We start from the raw sequence: 26,158 nt of genomic DNA, 5'->3' as shown, positions 1-26,158 counted from the left end.
GCAGTGATATCAGTTTCTTTTAAAGACTTTCCACGCCAAAGCGCAGAGCAGTTAAGAACACTGAGATTGGTGCGCCAGAGCCAAGGACCTAAAGGGGGGGAATTCCTGCCCCTAGAAATCAGTTCTCAAGTGGGGAGGATGGGTGGGTCGGTAAGGAATCTGCAACTAGAATGTTTCAACCAGATATTTTTTTACCGAAGGTAAGTAACATGTACATCTGATAGAGACTTCTAGTTGCAGATTCCTTACCTTAAGACTAGATACCCAAGCAATGCCATCCTCGGTGGTGGGATGCGAACCAAGATCATACTAGAAAGTCCTGCAGGAATGAACGACCAAAGTAGCCGTTCCGACGGACCTGACTGACCAGGCAGTAATGTTTAGCAAACGTGTGCAGGGACGCCCATGTAGCTGCCTGGCAGATATCCATGCCAGGAACTCCGCGTGCTAACGCAGTGGAAGCAGCAGTCGCTCTGGTGGAATGAGCACACAAGCCCTCAGGGAGTTGCTTCTTGGCCAAAGCGTAGCACATCTTGATGCAAAGAAGTACTGTAAGGAAATGCCTCCTTGGCATGGTTACCCCCTGACTTTTTGCCTTTGCTGATGCTATGTTTTGAATTGAAAGTGTGCTGAGGCCTGCTAACCAGGCCCCAGCACCAGTGTTCTTTCCCTAACCTGTACTTTTGTTCCCACAATTGGCACACCCTGGCATCCAGGTAAGTCCCTTGTAACTGGTACCCCTGGTACCAAGGGCCCTGATGCCAGGGAAGGTCTCTAAGGGCTGCAGCATATCTTATGCCCCCCTGGGGACCCCTCACTCAGCACAGACACACTGCTTGCCAGCTTGTGTGTGCTGGTGAGGACAAAACAAGTAAGTCGACATGGCACTCCCCTCAGGGTGCCTGCCAACCTCACACTGCCTATGCAGTATAGATAAGTCACCCCTCTAGCAGGCCTTATAGCCCTAAGGCAGGGTGCACTATACCATAGGTGAGGGCACCAGTGCATGAGCACTGTGCCCCTACAGTGTCTAACCCAAACCTTAGACATTATAAGTGCAGGGTAGCCATAAGAGTATATGGTCTGGGAGTCTGTCAAACACGAACTCCATAGCACCATAATGGCTACACTGAAAACTGGGAAGTTTGGTATCAAACTTCTCAGCACAATAAATGCACACTGATGCCAGTGTACATTTTATTGTGAAATACACCCCAGAGGGCACCTTAGAGGTGCCCCCTGAAACCTTAACCGACTACCTGTGTAGGCTGACTGGTTTTAGCAGCCTGCCACACTCGAGACATGTTGCTGGCCCCATGGGGAGAGTGCCTTTGTCACTCTGAGGCCAGTAACAAAGCCTGCACTGGGTGGAGATGCTAACACCTCCCCCAGGCAGGAGCTGTAACACCTGGCGGTGAGCCTCAAAGGCTCACCCCCTTTGTTCCAGCACCGCAGGACACTCCAGCTAGTGGAGTTTCCCACCCCCTCCGGCCACGGCCCCACTTTTGGTGGCAAGGCCGGAGGAAATAATGAGAATAACAAGGAGGAGTCACTGGCCAGTCAGGACAGCCCCTAAGGTGATCTGAGCTGAAGTGACTAACTTTTAGAAATCCTCCATATTGCAGATGGAGGATTCCCCCAATAGGGATAGGATTGTGACCCCCTCCCCTTGGGAGGAGGCACAAAGAGGGTATACCCACCCTCAGGGCTAGTAGCCATTGGCTACTAACCCCCCAGACCTAAACACGCCCTTAAATTTAGTATTTAAGGGCTTCCCTGAACCCTAAAGATTGAGATTCCTGCAACTTACAAGAAGAAGAGGACTGCTGAGCTGAAAAACCCCTGCAGAAGAAGAAAGAAGACACCAACTGCTTTGGCCCCAGTCCTACCGGCCTGTCTCCTGCCTTCAGAAGAAAACTGCTCCAGCTACGCTTTCCCCCGGACCAGCGACCCCTGAATCCTCAGAGGACTGCCCTGCTTCAAAGAAACCAAGAAACTCCAGAGAACAGCGGCTCTGTTCAACAAAGACTGCAACTTTGTATCCTGAGGAGCAGATTTAAAGACCCCTGCAATCCCCGCAAGAAGCGTGAGACTTGCAACACTGCACCCGGCGCCCCCGACTCGACTGGTGAAGAAACAACACTACAGGGAGGACCCTCAGGCGACTCCAAGACTGTGAGTAACCCAAGTTGTCCCCCCTGAGCCCCCACAGCGACGCCTGCAGAGGTAATCCCGAGGCTTCCCCCTGACCGCGACTGCCTGACTCTGAAATCCCGACGCCTGGAAAAGACCCTGCACCCGCAGCCACCAGGACCTGAAGGATCGGAACTCCAGTGCAGGAGTGACCCCCAGGAGGCCCTCTCCCTTGCCCAGGTGGTGGCTACCCCGAGGAGCCCCCCCCCTTGCCTGCCTGCACCGCTGAAGAGACCCCTTGGTCTCTCATTTAAAACCATTGGAAACCCGACGTGTGTTTGCACACTGCACCCGGCCGCCCCCACGCTGCTGAGGGTGTACTTTTTGTGCTGACTTGTGTCCCCCCCGGTGCCCTACAAACCCCCCCTGGTCTGCCCTCCGAAGACGTGGGTACTTACCTGCTGGCAGACTGGAACCGGGGCACCCACTTACCTCCATTGAAGCCTATGTGTTTTGGGCACCTCTGACCTCTGCACCCGACTGGCCCTGAGCTGCTGGTGTGGTGACTTTGGGGTTGCTCTGAACCCCCAACGGTGGGCTAACTTGGACCAAAAACTGAGACCTGTAAGTGACTTACTTACCTGTTAAAAATAACAATACTTTACCTCCCCCAGGAACTGTGAAAATTGCACTGTGTCCACTTTTAAAACAGCTATTTGTGTTTTATGTGAAAAGTATATATGCTACTGTAATGATTCAAAGTTCCTAAAGTACTTACCTGCAATACCTTTCAAATGAGATATTACATGTAGAATTTGAACCTGTGGTTCTTAAAATAAACTAAGGAAATTTGTCTCTGAGTGTGTGTTCCTCATTTATTGCTTGTGTGTATGTACAACAAATGCTTAACACTACTCCTTTGATAAGCCTACTGCTCGACCACACTACCACAAAATAGAGCATTCGTATTATCTCTTTTTGCCACTATCTTACCTCTAAGGGGAACCCTTGGACTCTGTGCATACTATTCCTTACTTTGAAATAGTGCATACAGAGCCAACTTCCTACATGGGCACAGTGCAGTTTTGGGCTTATCCTCCTGAAAAGCAAGTCCAAGATATTCAAGCTATGATTCCAATCTTTCAGCCTCTGTCTTGGTTTTCGGTGAGACTGACTCTGAGGCTGCTGGGCCTCATGGCCTCCTGCATCCTGCTAGTCACACATGCCAGATGGCATATGCGGGCTCTGCAGTTGGACTTTAAGTACACCCTCAGCAGCGCGGGGGCGGCCGGGTGCAGTGTGCAAACAAGCGTCGGGTTCTCTGTTGATTTCAATGGGAGACCAAGGGGTCTCTTCAGCGGTGCAGGCAGGCAAGGGGGGGGGGGGGCTCCTCGGGGTAGCCACCACCTGGGCAAGGGAGAGGGCCTCCTGGGGGTCACTCCTGCACAGGAGTTCCGTTCCTTCAGGTGCTGGGGGCTGCGGGGGCAGGGTCTTTTCCAGCCGTCGGAAAATAGAGTTCAGGCAGTCGCGGTCAGGGGGAGCCTCGGGATTCCCTCTGCAGGCGTCGCTGTGGGGGCTCAGGGGGGACAACTTTGGTTACTCACAGTCTTGGAGTCGCCTGAGGGTCCTCCCTGAGGTGTTGGTTCTCCACCAGTCGAGTCGGGGACGCCGGGTGCAGTGTTGCAAGTCTCACGCTTCTTGCGGGGATTTGCAGGGGTCTTTAAATCTGCTCCTCTGTAACAAAGTTGCAGTTCTTTTGGAGCAGTGCCGCTGTCCTCGGGAGTTTCTTGTCTTTCTTGAAGCAGGGCAGTCCTCAGAGGATTCAGAGGTCGCTGGTCCCTTGGAAAGCGTCGCTGGAGCAGGTTTCTTTGGAAGGCAGGAGACAGGCCGGTAAGTCTGGGGCCAAAGCAGTTGGTGTCTTCTGTTCTTCCTCTGCAGGGGTTTTTCAGCTCAGCAGTCCTCTTCTTCTTGTAGTTTCAGGAATCTAAATTCTTAGGTTCAGGGAAGCCCTTAAATACTAAATTTAAGGGCGTGTTTAGGTCTGGGGGGTTAGTAGCCAATGGCTACTAGCCCTGAGGGTGAGTACACCCTCTTTGTGCCTCCTCCCAAGGGGAGGGGGTCACATCCCTAATCCTATTTGGGGGAATCCTCCATCTGCAAGATGGAGGATTTCTAAAAGTTAGAGTCACTTCAGCTCAGGAAACCTTAGGGGCTGTCCTGACTGGTCAGTGACTCCTCCTTGTTTTTCTCATTATTTTCTCCGGCCTTGCCGCCAAAAGTGGGGGCCGTGGCCGGAGGGGGCGGGCAACTCCACTAGCTGGAGTGTCCTGCGGTGCTGGCACAAAGGGGTGAGCCTTTGAGGCTCACCGCCAGGTGTTACAGCTCCTGCCTGGGGGAGGTGTTAGCATCTCCACCCAGTGCAGGCTTTGTTACTGGCCTCAGAGTGACAAAGGCACTCTCCCCATGGGGCCAGCATCATGTCTCGGTTGTGGCAGGCTGCTGGAACCAGTCAGCCTACACAGATAGTCGGTTAAGGTTTCAGGGGGCACCTCTAAGGTGCCCTCTGTGGTGCATTTTACAATAAAATGTACACTGGCATCAGTGTGCATTTATTGTGCTGAGAAGTTTGATACCAAACTCCCCAGTTTTCAGTGTAGCCATTATGGTGCTGTGGAGTTCGTGTAAAACAGACTCCCAGACCATATACTCTTATGGCTACCCTGCACTTACAATGTCTAAGGTTTTGCTTAGACACTGTAGGGGCACAGTGCTCATGCACTGGTGCCCTCACCTATGGTATAGTGCACCCTGCCTTAAGGCTGTAAGGCCTGCTAGAGGGGTGACTTATCTATACTTGCATAGGCAGTGAGAGGCTGGCATGGCACCCTGAGGGGAGTGCCATGTCGACGTACTCATTTTGTTCTCACCAGCACACACAAGCTGGCAAGCAGTGTGTCTGTGCTGAGTGAGAGGTCTCCAGGGTGGCATAAGACATGCTGCAGCCCTTAGAGACCTTCCTTGGCATCAGGGCCCTTGGTAACAGGGGTACCATTTACAAGGGACTTATCTGGATGCCAGGGTGTGCCAATTGTGGATACAAAAGTACAGGTTAGGGAAAGAACACTGGTGCTGGGGCCTGGTTAGCAGGCCTCAGCACACTTTCAATTCAAAACATAGCATCAGCAAAGGCAAAAAGTCAGGGGGTAACCATGCCAAGGAGGCATTTCCTTACAGACCGCTTCGACTACTACTTCTTACTTGCACCCGAAGATTTTGAGGAAGACGAGTGGTGATGGCTCCGCAAATGGTCTCAAGACCTTCCTCTCTAGCGAGACCCAGACCTACGCAGAGTCGAGCGTCAGGCCGCCATGAGCTTAAGAGACTACTCCCCTCAAGGCCTTCGGGTGCATGGCCTGGCACTCGCAACACGGCTTGAACTTAGTCTTTGGGTACATCCTCGATGCACCAAAAACTCACTTGAAAACTCGACAAAACGGTCGAAATCGGTCAAAAAGAGACCAAGGTAGCTCTCTCCGAATCAGTGTGTGGCAGGGAAAGAAAAGAACTGACGTCACTGCGCTGAGGAGGCATCTATGTACTTCTCCTGACATCATCACGATGACAACAATGCCCGCGGAGTCAACTGACGCCACCTACCGAGGCACAAGGGTATTGCTCAAAGAAAAATCTCCAGATGCAGTCTGACGCATGGGGGAAATTCTAAGGTAAGGAATCTGCAACTAGAAGTCTCTATCAGATTTTACATTTGTTTTTTTAATATTAAACCAACTAACGCCTTGAATGTGCTTCCACCTTCTAAGCCTGTTTCTTCTGGTTTGTTTTTTATGGTTGGTGCCCTGTTCCACAGGACAACTACTGTTAAGTACAGAAACTTCTGTAACTAACCAATCTTTGGCAGTTTAATATTGCACTCAAAGCCATTAACTTGAAAATAATAAGGTTCCACAAGAGGAGTCGTTTGTAATAAGGGTAAAGTTTTAGGTCATTCGTCACTGTATCTGCTGGAAACATGAAATGGCCCACTCCACTCCTTTGCATTAATCATTGTTTAATAAGGAAGCAAGATAAACAGAGAGCTAGGTAAATAAGTATCTAAATTTATGTTTTGACCTTACAGTAATGCCACCACTGTGAAGAGGAAGAACCACATTTGGAAAACTAAGCTGTGTTTTTCCTGTTGCTCAAATGGAGTACTTTTTTGTGTGCGAAGGATGAAGTTTTATAACAGGTGCAAATAAAGATCTTGCCCATATACCAGAGTGGCTAATGGTTCTGTCTACATGTGTAGAAACGCCAGGGTATGAAAGTGCTTCTTCGTATGCTTTGATACATAACTAGCCTACATTTTGATGGTACAGCCTAGTTCACCACCAACAGAAGAGATACATAAAAATAGAAAACAGGCATAGTAACAGGAAACAAATGGAGTTTTCTTTTAATTCAGGATATTTTTCCACCCAAGCCTTTAGAACATTGAGAGTAAAATGAAAGGAGCTACTCTTAATAGAAAGAATCCTGGCAATGCTTGGTTTCTTCTGCAGCAGTCTCTGCATCCTTCAAGTCAGGAATTTCTTCCGGATGCATGGAGTCCAGAAACAAATCCTTGGAGCATGCTTCCTCCCCAACTTTTCCCCTTCACTGTAAGTCACTGCAGCAGGGCTTTTATGTGTCTGGGTTTTATTGATTTAAATAGCTGAGGGAAGCACTGCGGTCACCTCAGTGAAATAGAGAAATTTAGACTGCACAAAGCCTGTGGAGAAGACTTGGGTCAACACTTCCCTATGAACAAACATTCATCCCCAATTTAGAGGTCCTGTTGTCAGCACTGGCTGCCAGAAAAGAGCTGTCCAACCAAGTGCCCCTAACTGTCAGGAAGACATTCTCAGAAACACACTTTCAAACAGATGCCATTTGGACTGTCAACGTTTTAGACTTGGAAAGTACTGTCGGAATTTCACTTAAATCAAAAAATATCCTCAGATATTTCCCTATAAGGGTTTCAATTAGAGAGACACAATGTGGTTAGCTCATGAGCTTTAAATTTTTATTTGAAAAGAACATTAGTTCAGACTATGAGCACCTGCTTGTATGGTGGTCTCACTCCACGTAACAGAACTACTGAAGTGACCACTGCTGACTGACAGTCCCATGTAATTGCTTCTAAAAACCTCTCCCTTTCAGAGATATTTGCAGAGCAGCACTATGGCCTACACTTTTCCAAAAAGCATTAGACGCTAAACTAATCATCAAGGAAAATACTGCTTTCGAACAAAAAGTTCAGCAAAATCTTTTGCTTTAAGTATGGTTGGTCAAGTCCCTCAAGCTGAGCTAAGCCGTAAAGTCAGTTTCCAAATCAGATGTGAAGGGGAGAGAACAGGACAGCAGGCGGAGCAAAATTACTATACTTTTAGTCCTTGCCCTTCCTCTGCCACTATACCAACCCAGTTACCCACCTCAATAAGCATATGTTCGGCTTAAAGCCATAATGTAGGAAAAACAGAAGGTACACTTTTTGGCAGCTGATAATAAACTCACACATGGACCGACACGTGCAAGGTTGCAGACTCATGGGGGTTCCAAAATTATTTTTTGCTTGGATCTTCTGCACTACAACAATTGCCAATAAGTTGTAAAGGAGGCAGAGAAAAGACTAGGAAATTTGAAAAACACTGATGGTAATTTTTTTAAAACCAATTGAAATGCCTCTCCTGCCCCAATAAGACAAAGGGGTAAACAGACACTTACCATCAAGCAGCAGCAGGTCAGGCCTGTGAAGGGAAAAGCAAAGGATACTCATGAAAAGCAATTCAGCTAACAATTGGAAACGGCCACACAAAGGAACAAAATGTGGGTTATTAACACCCTGACAAAGGAAACGTTCCAAATATCGTCATCGTACAGCCAGTGATTACATAAAATAACTTCAGAAAAATTTGAGCTGTTCCTTAAGTTGGAACTCAACATATTGCAACATGGCCTCGTCATAAATTCATTTTTAAAAAGGAAAAAAAAAAAAAACAAGCTTATGAAGCAACCTCTCACGTAGTTTTGTGTGCATATGCAAACTCCTACAAAAGGATGAGACTTTTCTTTTTGCTTGCCAATCCAATTTAGATTGGTAAACAAAAAACAAAAAAAAAAAAAAGAGTAGTGCAGTTGGGGAGAAGCAACATGGATGAAAGGGAGTTGGGCCGAATCAGAGGGCTGGGGAAACAATAGGAGGGCAGGGAGGGTGAAGCAACACAGGTGCAAGAGGCAGAAGAAGCAGTACAGAGGGTCTCACCGGGAGGAAGGAACACAGAGGGCGAGAGGCAAAGGAAGAAAGAGGACACAAGTAAGAGGGAAGTAAGCAAATAGAGGGAGTAATGTGGGTGGAGCACACAAACTATAGAAAGCACAACTTGGAACTGGAGTGGGGTAAGCACATAGGTGAAGAAACAACACAGGGAAAGGCACACTAGAGGTCAGTGGAGACGTACACAGGCAGTGAAAGAACATGATCAAGTGCGGCACATGGGGAGACTGCTCGAAAATATATACTCTTGCAGAAAAAGCAACATCTGAAAAGGGAGCAGCGCAAGGACAAGTGCTCCAAGGGAAAGCCCACACACACTAACGAATAGGAAACAAGCAAATTAGAGTGAGAATGAAGTCAAGCAGCGGTAAGCAACGGGCAGGGCTCCAAGGCTAGCTAACAATAGTCTAGCAACAGACAGCGCAGTTGCTGTCTAGTACATAGTACCTACAAATAGAGAAGGTGGCCCTCTTTCACATGTCAACTCTGCCACTACCTCCTTAGGTGGTTTAGAAGCTGGGCTGCATCATCATGCATAACAGTGCCACCAATTTCATTTTGATAAACAGGAGCGAGAAACAACTTGCTTCAAACTAATCTTTTGGGTTAGCAGGGCTAAGGGTAGGAGGTGTAATAAAAGAAATGAATAAAAACATTTCCTTCTGTATCATGGAATGTGTTCAGAAATGCTTAAACCGATTCAAAGTTAGTGAACCAATGCCATATCACAAGAAGTGTGACCAACCAGTTGCACAATGAGGCCAATACGGAATGCAATTAGTCAAAATGATTTATCTGGCAAGCAGGGCCCACTAGGGAGTCTGTATTGGAATCTGTCTCTATAGAAACTTTCCACAAAGAAGTGCACTGATCTCTCAAACCATCACAAAATGAGATTTCTCAGAAACCCTGCTGTAGAAATCTTTCTCATGGGTAGGGTGTGCTCAGGGCCTAAGGGACAGAAGTCTGTGGCCTTCTGATTATAGGTAATGTGCATATGCAAAAACTGTCTGTTGAACTCCTGAACATCAATGCAAATACACTAATGAAAGACTAAATCAACACAACATCTAGGCTACTACTACTGAGAATACTTTACCATTGATTTAGGTAGGTTTAACTTATTTATTTGAAATTAAAGATTCTTTAAATTATGTCTCAACCATTAACTGAAATAAATATTTTTAATTTACTGCTTATTTTCAATATATTAAGAAGTGGGGTTACATAAGTTATATTAAAAATTACAAAAGGTCGGGTAAGTGTTAGTTACATATTAAATTATATAGCATTTAGGTTAGGGCTACTCAACATTAATTTATTTAAAGTAAATCAGTTTTAAATTACTGGGTTACGATTGTGGTGACTTCATTAAATCGAATTGGGAATATTTTGCATTCAGTTATTTTTTTGTTTTATTTTAAAAAGTAAAAATCCTTCCAATTTAAATTAACAAATTAGGAAAGTTAGTATTTGGTTTATGTTGACAATACTCACTTTCATGTAAGTTATTTAAGAGTTATAGCTGGAATAAACTTACTCCAAGTCAAGGCTACACTTACAATTAGGTTGAATGTTCCTTGTTGATGTAGTTGCTTTCGAATTTAACCTGCTATCCATTATGGATTGCTTTGTGGAAGCTAAATCTTTTCAGATTGCCCCTTAATTAATGAATCTTGATCACGTCCAGAAAGTTGTTTCCTACCACTCTTTTCAGTGCTTCTTCAGTTTTCCTACGAGCTAGGAAAAAAATCCAGACCCAATAGCGGAGAAAAATAGTTTTAACATGGCACCGAAGGTGAGAACATCTGGAGAAAATACAATGACATCAGACACCAAACGGAGGTTCCGTTGATGCCCACCGGCAAACAGGGGTAGAAAGAAAAGATAGGCAATTCTTTTTTTTTTTTACCCTACCACTATATGATGGAATAATGCACAGCATGTGAATCCAGAAAAGACTCACACTGCAAAACTACTTCTAATTTTGAAATTTTGGACTTGGGGGGGGGGGGGGGGGGGGGGGGGGGGGAGAAAGTACACAAATACGGATTACTGTGGATCTCAAAAATCATTTGAGGAAGGGGGACTTCTAAGCAAACCACACAGCAATTGAAAATAAATTAGGGCTCACTAGTTCACAGTGTCCGCAATTCACTTACTCTTCACACAGAGATAATGGCCACAAAGAAATCAACCTTTTAGCTATAAATCCTCAAGGTTTGCAAAAGGGAGAGAGAGAATAGACATTAGATGCTTTAGCCCTCACTCTCTCTGTCATTCTTCACTCTCTTATTCTCCTCGTTCTACAATACAGGACTGGAACGTTTTTAAGTGCCAGTTAACCGTCTCCCTTTTCTGCACAGTACCTTTGAGAGTAATCCAATGCCATTTTGATTTTTCTTTATCCACTCTCCTGTGAAGGCACGTTAGTGCATACATAGCCAACTTCCTGCAGTATTCACTATTTCAAAGTAAGGAATAGTATGCACAGAGTCCAAGGGTTCCCCTTAGAGGTAAGATAGTGGCAAAAAGAGATCATTCTAATGCTCTATTTTGTGGTAGTGTGGTCGAGCAGTAGGCTTATCAAAGGAGTAGTGTTAAGCATTTGTTGTACACACACAGGCAATAAATGAGGAACACACACTCAGAGACAATTCCAGGCCAATAGGTTTTTGTATAGAAAATGAAAATGTCACTTACCCAGTGTACATCTGTTCGTGGCATCAGTCGCTGAGATTCACATGGTATGCATGAGCTCGCCATCTGGTGTTGGGTCGGAGTGTTACAAGTTGTTTTTCTTCGAAGAAGTGTTTTCGAGTCACGGGACCGAGTGACTCCTCCTTCTGTGCTCATTGCGCATGGGCGTCGACTCCATCTTCGATTGTTTTCCCCGCAGAGGGTGAGGTAGGAGTTGTACTATAGTAATAGTGCCCGCGCAATGAAAAATGTAAGTATGTACCTATTAAAGGATTAAATAATATATATACAAATGTACAAAATTGAAGGTAACTTCTGAACTGCTACAGGCTTCCGGGGAGGTGGGTGGGTCCATGTGAATCTCAGCGACTGATGCCACGAACAGATGTACACTGGGTAAGTGACATTTTCAGTTCAATGGCATCTGTCGCTGTAGATACACATGGTATGCATAGACTAGTAAGCAGTTAGTTCCCCATAAGCGGTGGTTTAGCCTGTAGGAGTAGAAGTTGTCTGAAATAGAGTTCTTAATACAGCTTGACCTACTGTAGCTTGTTGTGCGGATAGCACATCTATACAGTAGTGTTTGGTGAATGTGTGAGGCGTAGACCAAGTGGCTGCCTTACTTATTTCCTGCATTGGGATGTTTCCTAAAAAGGCCATTGAAGCACCTTTTTTCCTTGTTGAATGTGCCCTGGGTGTAATGGGCAGTTGTGTTTTTGCTTTAAGGTAGCAGATTTGGATGCATTTAACTATCCATCTGGCTATACCTTGTTTTGATATTGGGTTACCTGCATGAGGTTTTTGGAATGCAATAAATAGCTGTTTAGTTTTTCTGATGTTTTTTGTTCTGTCAATGTAGTACATTAATGCTCTTTTGACATCTAATGTATGTAGTGCTCTTTCAGCCACAGAATCTGGCTGTGGGAAAAAAACTGGTAGTTCTACCGTTTGATTTAGATGGAATGGTGAAATAACTTTGGGTAAAAATTTTGGATTAGGTCGTAGGACGACCTTATTTTTATGTATTTGTATAAAAGGCTCTTGTGTTGTGAACGCTTGAATTTCACTTACTCTTCTTAGAGATGTAATGGCGATGAGAAAGGCAACTTTCCAGGTTAGGAATTGTATTCCGCAAGAGTGCATGGGTTCGAAAGGTGGGCCCATGAGTCTTGTTAGAACCACGTTTAGGTTCCATGAAGGAACAGGTGGTGTTCTTGGTGGTATAATTCTTTTAAGCCCTTCTATGAATGCTTTGATAACTGGTATCCTATACAAGGAAGTTGAATATGTAGTTTGCAGGTATGCAGATATTGCTGCAAGGTGTATTTTAATAGAAGAGAAGGCTAGCTTTGCTTTTTGTAAATGGAGCAAGTAATTTACTATATGTTTTGGAGTTGCGTCTAGTGGTTGTATCTGATTATGATGGCAGTACCAAACAAATCTTTTCCACTTACTTGCATAGCAGTGTCTAGTGGATGGCCTTCTGGCCTGCTTTATGACTTCCATACACTCTTGGCTAAGTTGTAAGTGTCCGAATTCTAGGATTTCAGGAGCCAGATTGCTAGATTCAGCGATGCTGGGTCCGGGTGTCTGATCTGTTGGTTGTGTTGCGTTAACAGATCTGGTTTGTTGGGCAGTTTGATGTGTGGTACTACAGACAGATCTAGCAGTGTTGTGTACCAGGGTTGTCTTGCCCACGTTGGTGCTATTAAAATGAGTTTGAGTTTGTTTTGACTCAATTTGTTTACTAGGTAAGGAAGGAGAGGGAGAGGAGGAAAAGCGTAAGCAAATATTCCTGACCAGTTCATCCATAGGGCATTGCCTTGGGATTGCTTGTGTGGGTATCTGGACGCGAAGTTTTGGCATTTTGCGTTCTCTTTTGTTGCAAATAAGTCTATTTGTGGTGTTCCCCAGAGTGTGAAGTAGGTGTTCAGAATCTGTGGGTGGATTTCCCATTCGTGGACTTGCTGGTGATCTCGAGAGAGATTGTCTGCCAGCTGATTCTGGATCCCTGGAATAAACTGTGCTATTAGACCAATTTGATGGTGGATTGCCCACTTCCATATTTTTTGAGCTAACAAGCTTAACTGCGTTGAATGTGTTCCTCCTTGTTTGTTTAGATAATACATCGTTGTCATGTTGTCTGTTTTGACAAGGATGTATTTGTGGGTTATGATTGGTTGGAAAGCTTTTAGTGCTTGAAAAACTGCTAATAATTCTAGATGATTTATATGCAGTTTTGTTTGATGTATGTTCCATTGTCCTCTTATGTTGTGTTGATTGAGATGTGCTCCCCACCCTGTCATGGAAGCATCTGTTGTTATTACGTACTGTGGCACTGGGTCTTGGAAAGGCCGCCCTATGTTTAAATTTATACTGTTCCACCATAGAAGCGAGAGGTAAGTTTGGCGGTCTAGCAACACCAGATCTAGAAGGTGACCCTGTGCTTGAGACCACTGTGAGGCTAGGCACTGTTGTAAGGGCCTCATGTGCAGTTTTGCGTTTGGGACAATGGCTATGCATGAGGACATCATGCCTAGGAGCTGTAGTATTGTTCTTGCTTGTATTGTTTGGTTTGGAGACATGTGTTGAATGACCCTGTTGAAATTGTGGATCCTTTGTGGAGTTGGCGTTGCTACTCCTTTTGTCGTGTCTATTATGGCTCCTAGATATTGCTGTACTTTGCTTGGCAGAATGTTTGATTTTGCAAAGTTGACGGTGAACCCTAGTTTGTAGAGGGTTTGTATGACTTGATTTGTGTGGTTTGAGCATTGTGTGAGCGAACTGGTTTTGATTAGCCAGTCGTCTAGATACGGGAACACATGTATTTGCTGCCTTCTGATGTGTGCAGCGACTACTGCTAGGCATTTTGTGAATACTCTTGGAGCGGTTGTTAAACCAAAAGGCAATACTTTGAATTGGTAATGTATTCCTTTGAATACAAACCATAGATATTTCCTGTGTGATTGATGTATTGGTATATGGAAATATGCGTCCTTGAGGTCTAGGGTTGTCATGTAGTCGTGTTTTTTGAGCAATGGTAACACTTCTTGTAGTGTGACCATGTGAAAGTGGTCTGATTTGATGAATGTGTTTACTACCCTGAGGTCTAGAATTGGTCTCAGTGTTTCGTCCTTTTTTGGTATCAAGAAGTACAGTGAATAAACTCCTGTGTTTATTTGTGTGCTTGGTACTAATTTTATTGCATTTTTTTGCAGTAGTGCTTGAACTTCTATCTCTAGAAGCTGTGAATGGTATTTTGATAAATTTTGTGATTTTGGTGGTATGTCTGGAGGGAATTGCATGAATTCTATGCAATAACCATGTTGGATAATTGCTAGGACCCATGTGTCTGTAGTTATTTTGTCCCATGCTTCGTAATATTGACGTATCCTCCCCCCCACTGGTGTTGTGTGGGAGGGGTGAGTGACGTGTGAGTCACTGCTTGTTGGTAGTGGTTTTGGGGCTTTGAAATCTTCCTCTATTCCTAGGGAATTGCCCCCCTCTATACTGGCCCCGAAAACCTCCCCTGTACTGTCCCTGGTAGGTGGGCGGTGCGGACTGTGAGGTGCTAGCTTGTGTGGCCTGACCCCGAAACCCTCCTCTAAAAGGTGTTTTGCGGAAGGTGTTATAAGATCCTCTGCTCTGCGGGGAGTAGAGTGCGCCCATGGCCTTGGCAGTGTCAGTGTCCTTCTTGAGCTTTTCTATGGCTGTGTCGACCTCCGGACCGAACAGAAGTTTTTCGTTTACTGGCATGTTAAGCACTGCCTGCTGAATTTCTGGCTTGAATCCAGACGTTCTGAGCCATGCGTGCCTACGGATGGTAACCGACGTATTAATGGTCCTTGCGGCCGTGTCTGCTGCATCCATGGAGGAGCGTATTTGATTGTTGGAAATGTTTTGACCCTCCTCAACAACCTGTTTTGCTCTTTTTTGCAGATCTTTTGGGAGATGTTCAATGAGATGCTGCATCTCATCCCAGTGGGCTCGGTCGTATCGCGCTAGCAGCGCTTGTGAATTTGCGATGCGCCACTGGTTTGCTGCTTGGACAGCAACCCTCTTCCCGGCTGCATCGAACTTCCTGCTTTCTTTATCTGGGGGAGGTGCATCCCCAGAAGTGTGTGAATTTGCCCGTTTTCTGGCAGCCCCTACCACCACAGAATCTGGTGGCAGCTGAGAGGTGATGAATACAGGGTCCGTAGGAGGCGCCTTATACTTTTTGTCCACCCTAGGCGTCACTGCCCTACTTTTAACTGGCTCCTTGAAAATGTCCTTTGCATGGCGTAGCATGCCTGGGAGCATCGGCAGGCTTTGGTAGGAGCTGTGGGTTGAAGAGAGGGTGTTAAATAAAAAATCATCCTCTACTTGTTCCGAGTGTAGTTCCACATTATGGAATAGTGCTGCTCTAGCCACCACTTGTGAGTAGGCTGTGCTGTCTTCCGGTGGTGATGGCCTAGTTGGGTATGTGTCTGGGCTGTTATCAGACACTGGTGCGTCGTACAAGTCCCACGCATCCTGATCTTGGTCATCGTGGCTCATGGCGGTGTGAGCTGGCGAATGTGACGGGGTGTAAGTTGGCGAAGCCGGAGTTACAGGTGGAGGCGAGGGAGGAGGTGTTACCTTTTGTGCTGTTTGTTGCTGAGGAGTAAACTGAAGCGTTCTCTTTCGTTTGACAGGTGGAAGGGTACTGATCTTCCCAGTCCCCTGCTGAATAAAGATACGCTTTTGCGTGTGATCCACGTCAGTGGATTGCAGTTCTTGTTCAAATCTATGTTTCTTCATTTGTGAAGACATAGAATGCTCTTCAGTATAGGAGCCTGAAACAGGGTCTGATGTCGCTTTTTTCGGCTCCGAAAACCCTGTTGATTGTTTTTTCGGCTCCGAGGTAACCTTCCTCTTTTTCTGTGCCGAAAATTCTTGGCCTCTATGGTCTTCGGCGCCACTGTCTCGGCGTCGATCCGTGTCGACACCGAACTCTCGGTGTCGATGCTTCTGTTTAGCACTCTCTCGGTCCCGAGGAGGCTGCGTGCCGGTGTCTCGACCGAAGTCGGACGATCTCGACACTGAATGGGCCTTTTTCGGTGCCGATTGTTGGTCACCGAGAATTTGGGTGGAGCCATGGCCGGTTGGCAGTGGCGTCCCCTGGGCCTTCTTTCCTTTTTTAAGTTCTGATCTCGACGTCTTACTCACAGTTTTTGTAGAGTCTAGCTCGTCGGAGTCTGAATCCTGGATGGAAAAGGATTCCTCCTGTTCCTCTTCTGTCTCGAACTGTCGACGCTCCTTTGGCGTGGACGCCATCTGCAGTCTTCTCGCTCGACGGTCGCGCAGAGTTTTTCGGGACCGGAACGCCCGACAGGCCTCACAGGATTCTTCGCTGTGCTCGGGTGACAGGCACAGGTTACAGACCGAGTGTAGGTCCGTATAAGGATATTTGTTGTGGCATTCGGGGCAGAATCGAAACAGGGTCCGTTCCATCGGCGTTGTTCTCCACGCGGTCGGGCCGACTAGGCCCCGACGGGGTGCCGAAATCTACCCCGAAGGGCACCGAAGCGCTTCGATGTTCAACGCGTCGTCGTATGTGTCTATCTCGAACCGGATCGCAACGATACCGTCGAAAATCTTCTGGTTTCAGCTATCTTTCCGTTCCGAAACTCGGAGCGACAGGAACACGTCCGAACCCGATGGCGGAAAGAAAACAATCGAAGATGGAGTCGACGCCCATGCGCAATGAGCACAGAAGGAGGAGTCACTCGGTCCCGTGACTCGAAAACACTTCTTCGAAGAAAAACAACTTGTAACACTCCGACCCAACACCAGATGGCGAGCTCATGCATACCATGTGTATCTACAGCGACAGATGCCATCGAACATATATTTTCTTAGTTTATTTTAAGAACCACAGGTTCAAATTTTACATGTAATACTTCAAATGAAAGGTATTGCAGGTAGGTACTTTAGGAACTTTGAATTAGCAAAATAGCATATACAGTTTTCACATAAATCACACAGCTATTTTAAAACTAGACACTTAGTGCAATTTTCAACAGTTCCTGGGGGGAGTAAGAGTTTGTTAGTTTTTGCAGGTAAGTAAACCACCTACGGGGTTCAAGATTGGGTCCAAGGTAGCCCACCGTTGGGGGTTTAGAACAACAACCCCAAAGTTACCACACCAGCAGCTCAGGGCTGGTCAGGTGCAGAGGTCAAAGTGTTGCCCAAAACGCATAGGCTTCAATGGAGAAGGGGGTGCCCCGGTTCCAGTTTGCCAGCAGGTAAGTACCCGCTTCTTCGGAGGGCAGACCAGGGGGGTTTTGTAGGGCACCGGGGGGGGGGGGGGCACAAGTCCACACAGAAAGTACACCCTCAGCAGCGTGGGGGCGGCCGGGTGCAGTGTGCAAACAAGCGTCGGGTTTTCAATAGGTTTCACTGGGAGACCAAGGGGTCTCTTCAGCGATGCAGGCAGGCGGAGGGGGGGGGGGCTCCTCGGGGTGCCCACCACCTGGGAAAGGGAGAGGGCCACCTGGGGGTCGTTCCTGCACTGGAGGTCGGATCCTTCAGGCCCTGGGGGCTGCGGGTGCAGAGTCTTTACCAGGCTTCGGATCTTAGAAGCAGGCAGTCGCAGTCAGGGGGAGCCTCTGGATTCCCTCTGCAGGCGTCGCTGTGGGGGCTCAGGGGGGGGGGGCAACTCTTACTATTCACGGTCTCGCAGTCGCCGGGGAGTCCTCCCTAAAGTGATTGTTCTCCACAAGTCGAGCCGGGGGCATCAGGTGCAGAGTGTCAAGTCTCACGCTTCCGGCGGGAAACGCAAGTTGTTGCAAAGTTGCTTCTTTGTTTCAAAGTTGCAGTCTTGGGTGAACAGAGCCGCTGTCCTTGGGAGTTCGTGGTCCTTCTAGATGAAGGGCAGTCCTCTGAGGCTTCAGAGGTCGCTGGTCCCTGTGGAAAGCGTCACTGGAGCAGTGTCTTTGGAAGTGGGGAGACAGGCCGGTAGAGCTGGGGCCAAAGCAGTTGGTGTCTCTGTCTTCTCTGCAGGGTTTTTCAGCTTAGCAGTCCTCTTCTTCTTAGGTTGCAGGAATCTGAGTTCCTAGGTTCTGGGGATCCCTTAAATACTAAATTTAAGGGCGTGTTTAGGTCTGGGGGGTTAGTAGCCAATGGCTACTAGCCCTGAGGGTGGGTACACCCTCTTTGTGCCTCCTCCCTGAGGGGAGGGGGGCCCATCCCTAATCCTATTGGGGGAATCCTCCATCTGCAAGATGGAGGATTTCTTAAAGTTAGAGTCACCTCAGCTCAGGACACCTTAGGGGCTGTCCTAACTGGCCAGTGACGACTCCTTGTTTTTCTCATTATCTCCTCCAGCCTTGCTGCCAAAAGTGGGGCTGTGGCCGGAGGGGGTGGGCAACTCCACTAGCTGGAGTGCCCTGGGGTGCTGTAACAAAGGGGGTGAGCCTTTGAGGCTCACAGCCAGGTGTTACAGTTCCTGCAGGGGGAGGTGTGAAGCACCTCCACCCAGTACTGGCTTTGTTACTAGCCACAGAGTGACAAAGGCACTCTCCCCATGTGGCCAGCAACATGTCTGGTGTGTGGCAGGCTGCTAAAACTAGTCAGCCTACACGGATAGTCGGTTAAGGTTTCAGGGGGCACCTCCAAGGTGCCCTCTGGGGTGTATGTTACAATAAAATGTACACTGGCATCAGTGTGCATTTATTGTGCTGAGAAGTTTGATACTAAACTTCCCAGTTTTCAGTGTAGCCATTATGGTGCTGTGGAATTCATGTTTGACAGACTCCCAGACCATATACTCTTATGGCTTCCCTGCACTTACAATGTCTAAGGTTTTGCTTAGGCACTGTAGGGGCACAGTGCTCATGCACTGGTGCCCTCACCTATGGTATAGTGCACCCTGCCTTAGGGCTGTAAGGCCTGCTAGAGGGGTGACTTATCTATACTGCATAGGCAGTGTGAGGTTGGCATGGCACCCTGAGGGGAGTGCCATGTTGACTTAGTCGTTTTGTCCTCACTAGCACACACAAGCTGGCAAGTAGTGTGTCTGTGCTGAGTGAGGGGTCCGCAGGGTGGCATAAGACATGCTGCAGCCCTTCGAGACCTTCCCTGGCATCACGGCCCTTGGTACCAGTTACAAGGGACTTAGCTGGATGCCAGGGTGTGCCAATTGTGGAAAAAAAAGTACAGGTTAGGGAAAGAACACTGGTGCTGGGGCCTGGTTAGCAGGCCTCAGCACACTTTCAAATCGAAACTTAGCATCAGCAAGGGCAAGGGCAAAAAGTCAGGGGGTAACCATGCCAAGGAGGCATTTCCTTACAAATACAATAAAATGTTTTACAAGCTCTCACTACCTTGTGTCTCTTGACACCATATTCATTTTTCTTTAAAGGACCAACAGCAACCACAGCACCTAAGTTGCCTCTCAAAACAGGAGAATGGCTTGCATGGAACTCTAAGATATGGAATGCTTCAGCAAAGAAATATTTTAAAGGACCTATCTTTAGCCACCAAAATAACTTCTCTGGAATTGCATGCTTTTGGCAGAGAAGTAAGCAGCACCTCCTGCATAAAAGAAGTGCAAAAGGGAGAGTTTCTACAATATAGGTTTTCTGAGCTTTGGCAGGATATTTCTGTGCTGACCTCTAAAATCAGGAGTGGTTACTGTGCTACCTACAGAAGACTGGAACTATAAAAAGTCTTGCCTAATGAAATAATCCATAGCTGGATCCAGGTATATCCCTATCTGGGTTTTACTCTCTGGTGGCTAAAGATGAGGCGGAAGCAAACAGCAGATAACAAAGATCAGTATGAGAAATTAGTCTCTCTAACATTATATAGATAGCATCACAAAATTAACACCCCACATTTGTAGCCATTTCAATCTTCAGTATCAAAAGTTTAGGAGGTTTTTTTCAGATGGCATAACAGAGCCTTGTTTGATGCCAGGCTTGGCAGGAGACACTACATCTTGGCATTTGCAGAGCAACAAACAATACATCTAAATCTAAGCTTTGAATATTATACCAATGTGGAGAAATATTGGAGTTACTCTTGGCACAGCAATCCTTTTTTGAGTAAACTCAAACTGCAGAGGTGTGCTTGTCTAAATATCTGATGTAGAAAGCAAGGAAACACCCTCATTTTAAGAGCAAGACTATGAATTATGTCTTATAGATTTGCCATACTGGATATTTGGGAGGAACCTGTCAAAAAAGAAATGGCCCGAAACAGAAGCTAAAATGGGTGCTGCTAAGAGATTGTACCCCAATGAAAGCAAAGTTAAAATGCCAAGACTCAAAATGAGGAACATTTGCACTATAAATAAATGTCCAGCAATGAAACCTTCACAGTCATTCACGGTGTTTGAACACATAATCAACAGTAAATCTCACAAACCAATCAGCCACGCAAATATTTGTCATTATCAAGCTATACATACTTGGCAAACAGGGCTCTGGCTAGTGCAAGCCTCATCCGCCAGCCTCCGGAGAACTCTCTGTGCAAAGAAACAACATATCAGTGAAGGCGTAATGAAACAGGCCCTCTTCAACAGACCCAACAGTGTGATGGTTTAACTTTCCCTAGTTAAAGGGATGAGCAGGGGTACGAATCATGAGAGAAAATGAACATGGGAGTGGCAGAGTATTAAGACTCAACTAGATAATATGGAGAGAAGTGAAGAGGATAATATTCCAGACAGATGTACAACAGTGATTAAAGTACAAGTGTTTGCTTTTTAAAAAAATATTTCTGGGGAGGTCTATTCTCCCATGCATACCCAAAAAAGACCATGGCACTCTGGTGGAATCACCAACTCTTAGCTTCACTATGCCAACTCCTATGACCTTCATACAAAAATTGTCCTTAACTTGTAACCATTCAAAATTGTGGAGCTCGACTATAAGTAGCCAATGAGGTAATTTGTGCTTTCTTTAAAGAGACAACTGAACCTGAATTCTGAGGACTGGGGTCAGTTTTTAAGATGTACACATTTTGCCAAGATCAGAATGTTTTCATCTCTCAGTCAGGGATTGGCCATCTAAGCGGCTTACTTGCACATAGATCCCAATCAACCTGAACATTTTGTTTTGTTGATCAAATACCACACTGACTCTCGTAACCCTGAACATTCAACTTCTGTCAAGACATTTAAGGCTTGACAAACTACAAAAGTTAAACTATTTATAAAATGCTCTTGAAGTTCCATAAAGGTCAGGTTTGTAGGGATAGCTTAGTCAATACTGTGCTTTTTAAAAATTCATTGGATGCCAACTTTGTAGCCCTAAAACAGTTTCTCAGTTCAGCATAAAAACCTCAACCAGAATGGGCTGAACACATTCTGCTTCGCTAATACAAAATAAACGTGACTGAAAGAATTTCACGTTCAACACAGAACATGCGTAGGGCTAAACCATCTAACACTCAATACTTTCAATGCAGAAATAGTAATGTGTACCTAAATTTACAGCAAAACTGGTCAACAAATTTTTTTTAAAAAAAGTCAGTTCCTAAAGTGAACTCGAAAATTACCTTAAAGACAGTACAAAAATAAATACTGCAATGAAAAGTCTTATAAACATTTCAGAAATTTGTGGTGACTGTGTCAAACCAAGTGCGATGACAGCAGTAGAGATTACCAATCCCAGAATGCCAACAGCTCTAGAAGGTCATACTATTTGCAGACTGTGCTCTGTAGCTATAGCAAAATCACAGATCGAACATGCCCCATTAAGCAGTAAAAACTACCTGCTTGGGTGGTTAATAAGAGGAAGAGAAACCTATAGACAGCATCATTACAGGATGAACTTTAGAGGTATTGTGGGAACAGTTCAGGCATGTAAGGGTGTCTGGTATAAACCACAAACTTGACTTTCTAGAGGTTGGACTGCACTTTGTAGGTTGCTTCCCTCCTATTCCCTTAATTTTACCACTAGGGTAGGATCATGTTTATTATTTCAAATCATACTGAATAACAACCACTGTGGACCCCTGGCAACATCCTTTACTTCAGTTGGCAGTGATCTAAGAGACGATTGCAATGGACAACAACACCATACAACTACTAAGGTTTAGAAACAGAGAATTAAAAGATTCAATAAATCAAGAACACCCACAATATCTAGGTCTTTGGTTCTTTCCATACCCCAGAAAAGCAATATTTCTACAGCATCACACTAAGATGACAAGTGATTCATGGTTCCAAGTATTATTACAAGAGCAATTAACTAGATGCATACAGCTATCAGACACCTATTAGTACAATTCCTCAGCTTCCAAATAACCGCACAAATGCAGTGTGTCACAGATAAGCTCTCCTCCAAGCATATTTGGTCGGAGGAGATAAGGAAGGGCCCAGAGTACAATCCACTGCGTTGGGGGTGGGCAGAAAAACAAATGTTAAACACACAAAAACCTTTCAATAACAAGGTATCAGCAATACCCAACACATCTACAAAGTGACATCTAGAAGCAAATCTTTCTCCAACATAGACTGTAAAAAACCCTCATGTGCTTCACTGATTGAAGTAACTTCAACCATATGGACTCCAAATGTTCTTGCAAAAGAGCGAAAAGCATAATAGATAAAATAGGTTACATTTTCAAATGTATTTTAATGCCTATCTTCACTCTCAAATCCTGTATTTAGCAGAACACATTCAGGCATTATTATCAAAGCAATGCAAGCAAGTATTGTCCAACTAATGGAAATCTATCCTGTTCACATAAATTGCCAGCGTACTCATGGATAGAATACACATGCAAATCAATGAAAGACTCAGATCACTGGTATGGCGACTCACTTGGTTTGTTGAGTTTGCATCTTGGGGTTGAAACCTAACCCAGCCAGAATCACTGATGCCCTGCAAAGAAGAGAATTAAGAATAAACTTCAAAGGAATACACCTGCCAGCTTTAAGTTCAGACAAACAACATGCCACATCAAAGCACCCCAGACAGTAAATGCCACTATATTGGAGCAAAATGTTGTCGAATCTTGGCCAGTGGTGAACACGCTGGAAAGGGAGCATCTAAGATTTGTTGGACCAGGTTCCCCTACCAATCTTCACGGGGGAACGAAAAATCAGTCCCTCCATATGCATACCTGTCTGGGGATGTACAGCCACACACTTAAGACAAACTTCAGGATTCCAAGCATACCTAGCAGGGGCTTTATCTGCCTCAATCTCCTCCAGCTTGGCATAGATTTCAGTTAGCCGGACACTCTCGTTTCCAAGATTTCTGCAGCATGAGAGAAAAATTACAGGTGAGGCATTAGCGCATTAAGTACCCTGTGCCCTGTTCCAATCTGCCACAAGCATTATATGTAAAACATGCAAAGACAGGTTTCAGCAGATAATCTGTGTTGAGGAACCTACTGCAAAAGTTTTAGTCACTGGGGGGAGGGAAGTAAGGGGGGGGGCTAAATTCAGCTAGCATGCAAAGAAAAATTATTAACAACATATCCAGTTTTACTTCCTATTAGAAATTCAGTTTTAGTGCCTCTTAGAAACAGCCACATTTGCCCCCTTAAACAGCATCAATAAGAAAAGCTGCCCTGTATAGGTTTTAATGCACATAAAAAAGTCACAAACTGGAAAATCTACTGAGATTCCACAGAGAAGCTCAAGGAGAGATTCTGCAAAAGAAAGTATTTTTTAAAGTACACAGTGAAAGGGTTTGAAAAATAACAGAATGCCACAAACCATGCAAAAACACACATCACTATTAGAATCTTCCCCCTACAGCAAAACACAGTAGCACCAATGATGTAAAACAAAAATCTTTAAAAGAGATGGATTCCATGGTGGCAACTCTTCTATTTCCCTTTAATTACAAACAGTTTTCTATAGTTTATCGCAAACTCAGATACTTACAAGAATGCAGGCACTTGTGATTATCCGATTTGAAGTAGTCTGAAAATCCATTTCTGGATATGCAAAATGGCAACACGATTATCTAAAGAAAATTTTTCAAAGGCTCCCCCATACACGACTCACTTGCCAGCATTGATGCGTGCATTTAGCTCCTTCTCCTCCTTCAGCAGGTTCTCTCGCACTGTATCACACTCCAGCACGCTCTGCAATGCTGGTGTATCGTCTCCTGCCACTTCCTGCTCCACGTGCAGGATACTAATGTGGGATGGCACACGTAAGCTCCGGCTTGCCATCATCTTTAGCAGTGTGGTTTTTCCCAAGCCATTCCTGCCAACTAGACCATACCGGCGGCCAGCAGCAAGGTTCATATCTGCACCAGTTAGTAGAACTCTGAAAGACAGGAGGGTTAAAAATAACATGGTTGACTTAAAATTGCAAAACGTTAAAGACTTCTAAAAGCAACTTTAAAAAAAAAGAAATATGTTTTTATTTTTTGATACATGCAGAACACCAATAAAAATAAGATAGTCGCGTGCAACAGGCGCCCGTGTCAGCAAATATATGTTGCAGACATACAGTGTTATATGTTTAATATGCAATACAGTCATCAAGTCACAGAGACTTGAATAAGTGAACATGGAACAGCATTTAGATAGGGGAGTGGTGTACCCCTCATTCAGGTAGGAACTGTCTGGCCGTTGTACCAATTGTCGCGCCAGAATAACCTTCTGTGGATTCCAGCTCCTGGTAGGCCCTCCACCAACCCCAGATCTTGAGAAATTTACGGGAAGAGCCTCTATTGTGGTAGGTCACGTTTTCTGCTACCATATAGATGTCCATCCTTCGTCTCCATTCATGTATGGTGGGGACTTCTACTGTATACCAATGTCTTGCAATATCACTATTAGCCACCACCAAGGCCAATGTACTAAACAGGAGTTTGAAGCGAGAAGATCAATGACTTTTGAGATTCCCACAAGGATGTTTTTGGGATCAAGTGGAAGTGGGACTTCAAGTATGTGTCAAAGTTCCTGTACTAACACGTTTCAATAGACTTGATTAGATGGCAGTCTCATTAAGTGTGCATCAAAGACCCTACTACAACACATAGCAGGCAAGTCAGTGTGGAAACCCTACTCATGTTGTGTAATCTGCTGCGGTATACCCTGTGAAGTATTTTAAAATGTACAACATACTAGAAACCTCCCACACGTGCATCAGTGCGGCTTCCCAGTCAATGTCTTTAAAACTGTATGAAGCTGGGTCTTTATATAGTATACCAAAATGGGGTATACTGTGCAAGAGTCCAGGTATTATCTTGTAAGTGGACAGGGGCTTGTTCTAGCAATACCAAGGTGCTCTCTTGGTGGGGTAGTGTGGTCGAGCAACCTTAGGCTTATCAGAGAGGAGTGTTGCGCATCTGCAGTAGACACACAGTCAATAAATGATGCACATGACTCGATAATGAGATCCACACCAATTTACCAAAAAACAAAAACAAAAAAAAGTATCTTTGTATATGTAAAGGCACCAAAATCAATACCATCAGGTAAGCAAGTTTTTTTTAATTAAAACAAAAAAAAATGTTTAAGTCCTCATATGAGACGATGCGTGGAGTCTGTGTTATGATTCCACCAGGGCCCACCCTTTACAGGGTCTCCAACTCTGGAACAAAGCTTCATTCAACATTGAGAGGGGGGGGGGGGGGGTTCCAAAGCTTAGCTCTGTACTGCTCTTGTGGTTCATTAGGTCTTTAATACTTGGACCGTGGACCTAAAATATGTGCCACAAAACGTTCCTACATCATAATCAGTGTATGCGACCCATCTGCATGATCCAGCCTACAAATGTGTTGTGCTGATCTACTTCAGTCAGTGCAGCTTCATGATTTAGAATACCAAATATAACCAAACCCAGGCTTTTCTTAATCCTACCTTCAGTTGTCTTTTCAGTGTGTCTGTTAAAATCTTACACACTTCTTTCCAGATCAGGTAAGTACATTTTGCAAGAGAAATTATTATGTGTTGAGAAGTCACCACTTAGTGCAATTTTCTGAAGCTGCAATGTTAACCGATGGAGGAAAAACACATACGGCAAAGAGATACTCAACAGCGATTTACAGAACCAGTCTTCCA

The 26,158-nt window shown here is 45.3% G+C and overlaps 1 protein-coding gene across 1 annotated transcript in view; it reads right to left on the bottom strand.

Annotated features, from left to right (window-relative positions):
• ABCF3 (ATP binding cassette subfamily F member 3) overlaps window positions 1–26,158 on the bottom strand; it is a 209,653-nt gene that overhangs the window by 82,004 nt on the left and 101,491 nt on the right. Inside the window, exons 7-11 of the mRNA XM_069212945.1 lie at window positions 24,147–24,413; window positions 23,308–23,388; window positions 22,951–23,010; window positions 20,589–20,645; window positions 7,900–7,922 (exon numbers count right to left, since the gene is read on the bottom strand). Of these exons, the coding sequence (XP_069069046.1) occupies window positions 7,900–7,922; window positions 20,589–20,645; window positions 22,951–23,010; window positions 23,308–23,388; window positions 24,147–24,413 (488 nt within the window). The remainder of the gene's footprint in view (window positions 1–7,899; window positions 7,923–20,588; window positions 20,646–22,950; window positions 23,011–23,307; window positions 23,389–24,146; window positions 24,414–26,158) is intronic.

The sequence above is a fragment of the Pleurodeles waltl genome, chromosome 11 (genome assembly GCF_031143425.1).
Source record: "Pleurodeles waltl isolate 20211129_DDA chromosome 11, aPleWal1.hap1.20221129, whole genome shotgun sequence".
In the NCBI taxonomy this organism is placed as follows: domain Eukaryota; kingdom Metazoa; phylum Chordata; class Amphibia; order Caudata; family Salamandridae; genus Pleurodeles; species Pleurodeles waltl.
This window is presented reverse-complemented; position numbering and strand designations above follow the sequence as displayed.